This window comes from Crocuta crocuta, unplaced genomic scaffold (genome assembly GCF_008692635.1).
Source record: "Crocuta crocuta isolate KB4526 unplaced genomic scaffold, BGI_CrCroc_1.0 scaffold318, whole genome shotgun sequence".
Taxonomy (NCBI): domain Eukaryota; kingdom Metazoa; phylum Chordata; class Mammalia; order Carnivora; family Hyaenidae; genus Crocuta; species Crocuta crocuta.
The window spans coordinates 4983505-4991558 of NW_027531425.1; the positions used below are offsets into that span (position 1 = coordinate 4983505).

The 8054-nt window shown below is 47.1% G+C and overlaps 1 protein-coding gene across 1 annotated transcript; it reads right to left on the bottom strand.

Annotated features, from left to right (window-relative positions):
* Window positions 1-7408: 7408 nt before the first annotated feature.
* Window positions 7409-8051, bottom strand: GPR25 (G protein-coupled receptor 25). The gene is given in 2 exon segments (XM_077771988.1): window positions 7409-7874; window positions 7876-8051. Coding segments are annotated over 2 exon segments (642 nt in total).
* Between the last annotated feature and the right edge of the window lie 3 nt (window positions 8052-8054).

Below are 8054 nucleotides of genomic sequence, written 5' to 3' on the forward strand. Positions count from 1 at the left end.
CTATCTATCTATCTCGATTGATTGATCCATCTATCTATCAGTCTCTCTCTCTCTTTCTCTCTCTCTCAAGACATTTATTATAAGAAACTGGCCCACACCATTGTGGAGGCTGAAAAATTCCAAGATCTGTCGCCGGTAAGCTGGAGACCCAAGAGAGTTGATGATGTAAGTTCAAACCCATTCTGAGTCCGTAGGAAGAAGACTGATGCTACAGCTCAGACTGCAGAGAATAAATTCCCTCTTACTCAGTCTTTTTATTCTCTTCAGACCTTCAATGGTTGGAATGAGGCCCCCCACCCACCTTAGGGAGGGCAACCTGCTTTACTCAGTCTGTTGATTCAAATGTTAATCTCATACACACCTAGCGACACACTCAGAATAGCATTTGACCAAATGTCTGGGCTCCTCGTGGCCCAGTCAAGTTGACACATTAAATTAACCATCAATTAACCACTGATCTTTTGAGAACAGAAGCAGGGTACTTTCTATGCAAGGCCAGTAATGGTGGTCTTGACTTCAGTGTGCCCTCGGTTTAGTGCTGATTAGTGATAAACAGGGCAAGGCAGAGGCTACTAGAGTAGTGGAAGATGGAAACCGACTTGAGCTGTGGACCAAGATGCATGGGTTTTGTGTTCTGCTGTGTGTGTGTGACCCCAGCAAGTCAACAAAACTCTTGGCACTTTTGTTCCTCCATCTGTAAAATGGGGATAATAATACAAGCTCTTTAGGGAAGAAGGCAAGTGACATAAATTCTACGAGACTCAACTCTTTAGTCTGTAGAACAGGGAGAGTAAATTCTCCCTTTTCATAAAGTTGTTGTGAGGATTAATAAGACAATGTATATAAAACCTTTAGCTGGGTGCCTCTCATATAGTATGTGCTCAGAAAATATTAGCTGTTATTTTAACATCTCCTTCAGAGGGATGTTGTGATCACGTATTATATATAAAAAGTCTTTGAAATAACATAATAAGATGGTATATTCTTTCAAAGTTTGGCAGATACCAAATTGACAAAATATTTTTTTTAAATAATAATGCCTGGTGGTGTTTGTTAAGGATGTGGTGAATGGGCACTCTCATACACCTCTAGAGAGAATATAAACTTTTCAACAACTTGGTGCAACGCACCAGAAGTCTCAAATTGTTTGTAATCTTTGATGAATACTTTCACTTCTGGGAATTTGTCCTAAAAAATGAATTAGAATTTGTTATAAAAATCTTTGTACAAGGATGTTCATCATAGAATTATTTATAAGGGTGAAAACTTGAAACAAGATTAGGGGCTTGGGGGCTCCTGGCTGGCTCAGTAAGAGAATGTGATTCTCGGTCTTGGGGTTGTGAGTTCAAACCCCATGTTGGGTGTAGAGACTATTAAAAAAATAAATAAACTTAAAAAAAAAGATTAGGGGCTTGGTTACATGGATGAGGTTTTATTTCATGTATTAATGTAATGTTACCTTAAAAACATGTTTTAGAAAAATATCTAATGATAAAACATAGCATATTGCTAAGTGAAGAAAACAAGCTACAAAATAATGTATATATTGGTGTCTGGCTGGCTCAGTAGGTAGATCATGTGACTCTTAATCTCAGGGTCATGAGTCTAAGCCCCACGTTGGGTATAGAGCCTACTTAATTAAAAAAAAGGCGGAGGAGTACAAAAATAATGTATATAATATACATTCGACGTATAGTTACTGAGTCCCAATTTTGTGCCAGGCACTGATTTTACACTTGGGAACACAATAGATATTAGTCTTTGATCTCATGTAGATTGTCCCCAGTTTAGCTGGAAAAAAAAAGTACACGTATGTATTATCATCTGCATAGAAAAGTATTCTAAGGTGTCTTTTCATGGTGTAATAATGGGTGTTCTTCATATTTTCCTATAATATCCATTTTTATTAATAAAGAACCTGTGATTAATAATTAGGGGAAATTAGAGGAAAACTTAATAATTAAGGGAAAACTCTTAAAAATTAAAAAAACTGTTTTGAGGGGCGCCTGGGTGGCTCAGTCGGTTGAGCATCTGACTTCGGCTCAGGTCATAAACTCACCATTCATGAGTTCGAGCCCTGCTTCGGACTCTGTGCTTACAGCTCGGAGACTGGAGCCTGCTTCAGACTCTGTGTCCCCTTCTCTCTCTGCCCTTCCCCCTCCCCCCCCCGCACTCTGTCTCTCTCTCTCTCTCTCTTTCTCTAACATAAATAAACATCAAAAAAATTTAAAAAAATTTTTATGTAAGTATGGTTGACATGCAATGTTACATTAGTTTCAGGTGTACAACAGTGATTCAAAACCTATAGTCACCACGAGTATAGCTGCCATCTGTCACCATAGAACACTATTACAATATACATTTTCTATACTTACCTTTTATTCTCATGACTTATTCATTCTACAACTGGAAGCCTGTATCTCTCACTCCCCTTCACCCATTTTGCACACCCCCTTTCCCTCGAGCAATCACCGTTTTGTTCTTAGTATTTCTAGGTGTGAGTCTGCTTTTAGTTTACTTATTCATTTGCCTTATTTTTTAGATTCCCCATATAAGTGAAATCATATGGTATTTGTCTTGGAAACTCTTAACATTTTTAAGAGAGAGCCTGGGTCGGGGAGTCACTGAGCGTGAGCTGGGTTCGGAATGGAGAGAGCATTTCTTTGGGTATCACACAGGCAGGGGAAGAGAAGGCAGGACAGTTAAACTAAAGTTTGAGCTGTAGTGTTTGCTTCTCTGTGACCTTGACCAAGCCTCTTTACTTGTTAGTTTCATCCTCAATAAAATGAAGCTAATCATTCCCACTTGCTTCGGGGTGATGAGAATTGATGAAATCATGTGTATGTGCTTTTAAAAAATGTGTGATGCATTACAGAGACCGAAGCGGTGTTATTATTACCTTAAGCAAGTGACTTTCACCTCTGATCCTCAGTGTCGTCTTCCTAGAATGGAGAAAATGGGTTTCTAGCTCTAAGCTACTATGATGTAGTAAATGTGAATCTCAGGCCGAGTCCACTCTCATGGAAGATGTAATTCATTACAGACCCTATAAACACTTTTTGACTTTGATGATAATGAAGACAAAGAGTGATTTCACATCTTTGCATCTTTTCCTCTCACTTACCAAGCATTCCCTGGCCTTTTGGCTGTGGGTGTCTCCGTCATTTGCCCCATTGAACTGAAGCTGGAGGGCTCGATGCCCAGCAGGGGTGGCAGGGAGCTTCCTGCCCGCCACTCAGCCCAGGTAAGGGAGGGATTTAGGTTTGATAAACTCTGCCACCTGAGATGTCCTCACAGGAGTCCAGAGCCCTCCCTTTACTCCCAGAGTGACATGGAGGGTGACATGGGTTGAGTCATATCACCAAGTACAGCTTTGCCAGCTCTGCCATTCTTCTGAACTCTCCAGATCACTCATCACCCCGCCAGGCCCTGGGTTCCCACACTGTGCCCTGAGAAAGAACCCGGGGGGTCAAAGGAGGTACCAAAGAAAAAAAAAATGCCCAGAATTAGTCACAAGAATGAAATCAGAATCACACACGGCCCATGTGCCCAGCCTATGACCAGGTGCTGACCTTTTTTTTAAAAATACATTTTTAAAAATTTTAGTATAGTTGATGCTGACCTTTTAAAAAACCCAGAGGAGCTCCACCCTTCTCCTCTCCACAGAGAGGGCGAGGGCGAGGGCGAGGGCGAGGGTGAGGGCCTGGGTGGGGGCGGCGGTGATGGGGATGGACGGGGGCAGCGGGCTGGGAGCAAGACAATCCCAAGGGCGGGGCTCCTGTGGTTTGTTTAAAACACCACAGCTTACAAAGTACTTTCAAGCATGATGTCCTTTGATCTACCAGGCAGCCCAGGCAGACATAATCATCTCCATCCTTGAGATGAAGAAAGTGAGGCTCTTGGGGCAGGGAGATGACCTCGGGACGGGCCGCTAGCTGGGCCGCTAGCTGGGACAGTCGGAGACCGGACCCAGGCTGATTTTAGCCCCAGGGCTTCGGGAGTTTCGCAGCCCTTTGAGAACTGCCCTTAAAAACAAAGGTTACAGAAAATTTCAAGAATGAAGAGATGGAGGAGAGAAAGAAGCTGTAATTCCCTTACTCTGACACAATCACTGCTAACATTTATTGAATTTCCTCTAGACTTTCTTCTGGGCCCTTTTATCAAACAGACAGAAAATGCAATATCCTTCCTCTTCTTCACAATACATCATTGTTTTTTTTTTTAAGTTTTTTTTTTTTAATGTTTTATTTATTTCTAGGAGAGAGAGAGAGAGAGAGACAGCGTGAGCAGGGGAGGGTCAGAAAGAGAGGGAGTCACAGACTGGAACAGGCTCCAGGCTCTGAGCTGGCAGTCAGCACAGAGCCCGACGCGGGGCTCGAACCCAGGAACCGCGAGATCATGACCTAAGCGAAACCGACTAAGCCACCCAGGCGCCCCCACAATACATCATTGTTATTTCATATTGTGATGTGGTTCTAATGAGCGTTCCTTCGACACCTAGTTAATGAGGGCCTACTGCATGCCTGGCAGCGTTCCAGGCACTGGGGATACAGCACTGAATAAAGCAAACTCTTTTCACTTACGGAGCCCATATTCTGATGGAAGAGACAAATATTGAACAAGGAAGTAAAATAGACGGCATTTCCTACAGTAACACCAAGAGAAAAAAAACCATACCTATGATGCTTAAAACTTGTGGTTGGGAAAGAAAAGAGCAACAGATAGTTTTTATCCAAAGGACTTGGTGGCATGTAATGTCTTTCTTCAACAAAACCAATGCTAACAGTTATTTAGCTTGAAGTGTGGGGTTATTTACCACAAGAAATTTTGTTACTTTCTTTAAAATTTCTTTTTAAAAAAATTTTAATGCTATTTATTTATTTAAAAAAAATTTTAATGTCTATTTATTTTTGAGAGGCAGAGACAGAGCATGAGTGGCAGATGGGGAGAGAGAGGGAGACAGAGCATGAGTGGCAGACGGGGAGAGAGAGGGAGACACAGAACTCATAGCAGGCTCTAGGCTCTGCGCTGTCAGCACAGAGCCGGATGCAGGGCTCGAACCCACAAACTGTGAGATCATGATCTGAGCCGAAGTTGGACCTGTAACCAACTGAGCCACCCAGGCCCCAGTTTTTTATTTATTTTTGAGAAGGGGACAGAGAGAGACAGAGCATGAGTGAGGTAGGGGCAGAGAGTGAGAGACACACAAAATCTGAAGCAGGCTCCAGGCTCTCAGCTGTCAGCACAGAGCCTGATATGGGGCCTGACCTCATGAACCACGAGATGGTGACCTGAACTGAAGTTGGACGCTTAACTGACTAAGCCACCCAGATGCCCCTAAATTTCTTTTTTTAAATGTTTATTTTTGAAAGAGAGAGAAAGGGGAGGTGGGTGGAGGGGCAGAGAGATGGGGACAGAGGATCTGAAGTGGGCTCTGCGCTGACAGCAGTGAGCCCCATGAGGGGCTCAAACCCACACGAACCGTGTGATCATGCCAAAGTTGGACGTTCCCCGAGTGACAAATTACTTTCTAAAAGAATCTGCCACTTACATCTTTCCAGCAGTCTATGTGGGAGTGCTTATTTAACTGTTTCTTTCCTGAACCTGTACCTCATCTCCCTCAGTGGCAACTGAAAGTTTACTGGTCTCCTTTCATTCTTGTGTGAGTCTAAAAGAAAATTTCCAAGGGGCATGTGGCAGACCTGTTCGGTGACCTACCCAGACAATGGGAGGGAACTTTCTTTCCCCATCAGCCATAGTTCTGCAGTGGGAGAAAAGCACTGTGTTTCAATAATTCTCGCAAGAGGGCCTATGAAAGCCCACTTGGGTGTGGAGAAGCCTGTCTTCGGGGAGCTCAGTTCGTAAATCAGGGGAAGTAAATTGGAGGGGAGGTGGAGACTCACTGAGAACAGCCTCGTCTGTAAGCTGACATTTTGCCACATCCAGACCCAGACGAGAGCCAGCTTCTCCATCCTGCCGCCCCACCATATGACACAGAGTGATTTCTTGCCTCAGAGGAACGACGGTGAGGAGAGGGAGAGCCATGATATACTCGAGATCTTAAACCTTAGTGCGTCTGAAATTTGTCTTGCTGGTCCCAGAGAGCATCCCCACAGGCTGCGAGGCTCACCTCTCTCGGGATGTGTGTGAGGGTTGTTTTCAATATTTCTTAACAGCCTCACCTACTGGGGACAGCTGACAGGTGGACATTCAAGGCACTTAAATGCTGAAGACAGATGCAGTGGTATTAGGTAGGGGGTTAAGCAGCTTGAGAATGAATGCCCAGGATTCAGACCCAACCTCGCACTGAGGCGCTGATCTGAGTGGATGCTGCCCCAAAAGCCTACAACTTTATGATTGGCCCGAGGGGGGCGGGGTCTGGCTGGGAGGTGGTTTTCAAGGAGAATTATGCTCCTTTCCCTGCACTGACTGGCATTTCTTTCAGCCAAATCCTCTTAAATCAAAAGTATACACACTGAATTTCCAAACCCTCCAGAAACCTCGAAGGGTAAGTTATAAAGTCAGAAAATGGATAGTTTCAAAAAGGATAGGAAAAAGTGTCCAATAATACACACTCAAAAAATTAGTGATAGATATCTTCTTTGAAGTGATACTTGGCTGGCAGATGCACTTAAGTCTTTTTTAATTCTCTCTTTAACCTTCCAAATGTGAAACGTCCTTTAAAACAATAAGAGTAAATTGTTTGCTACCTTTCTGTGGGATTACTGCACCCACAGTGGTACAGGTCCCTGACCTCACACCAAATTCTAATCATCCTGAGGTCAACCTCAGCTACTGGCTTGAATTTTGGCTGATGGAGTATTGGATTTGCCTCCAGACGTTCATTTTACCCCCATTGCTCAAGTAAAAACAAGACACAGTTGTCAAATTCAGGCTAGAAACAGTATTTATTGAGAAAGGTGAGGACGCAAAAGATTCCGGTGTCCTTGGCCAAGTGATAGGGAATCTGGCCAAAGATTTGAGAATCTTCTGTCCAGAGCAAAGGGCCGAGATACTTTCCAGGGTGAGTCCGTCAGCTTCATGGGAATGGGGAGAAGATACAGAACCAGGGCAGGCCANTGGCGAGCATGTGGGTGTCGACTGCTGTCCGCACCATCTCTTAGGGCCTTTATGGGACTGGAAAAAATCAGCCCCTCTGCCCCCTGGGCTGAGAGAACAGCTGGTCTCAGCAGACTGGTTTGGCGGCAGGGGTGGGAGAGAATTCAAAAGGCGCTGAGGTTCTGAGAGGGCTAAGGAAGGGGAGCCTGGGGGTCCAGGCAGCGCGGGTCGGGGCGCCCCGCAGCGGGCGGAGTCGGCGTGTCTGGGGAATCCCGAGCCCCCCTCCCCCCGCACCGGGCCTCCCTCCCCCGCGGGCTCCCGGGCCGCCACCTCCACCAAGCGGGGGCAGCTACAGCACCGCCGAGCCACCTTTGGCCGTCCGAGCTCGCTCCCAGCCGCCGCCGGGGCTCCGGAACACCGAGCTGTCGTCCCTAGAGAGCGAGGACGCCGAGCTGCCCCTGCGCGCCGGGCGGTGGGCGCGCACGCAGACCCCGCGCCACGCCCGGGCGCGGAACGACCGGTCCAGCAGCAGGTAGATGAGCGGGTTGGCGCAGCTGTTGACGAAGGCCAGGCAGGTGGCGATGCTGAGGCCCCAGCGCAGCGCCAGCAGGAGGCCGCAGGGCAGCGGCAGCGCCCCCAGGCGCGCCAGGTGGAAGAGCGCCCGCAGGGCGCCGAAGGGCAGCCAGGAGCCCACGAACGCGCCCTCGACGGCGAAGATGATGCGCAGCGAGTTCCTCCGCGCCCGGCCCAGGTGCGGCGGCCTGCGCAGGCGGCAGGAGATGCGGCAGTAGCAGACCAGGGTGACGCCCAGGGGCNAAGGCGTTGCCCAGCAGGCCCACCACGAAGGCCGCCAGGTAGAGCGCGGGGATGTAGGCGTAGCCGTAGGGCAGGTCCGGGGCCGGGCACGGCTCCAGCTCCTCCAGGTCGCCGGAGCCCGAGTAGTCCCAGGCCGTCGTGCCGGGGCTGGGGCTCCTGGGCTTGGTGGGGTGCATGGC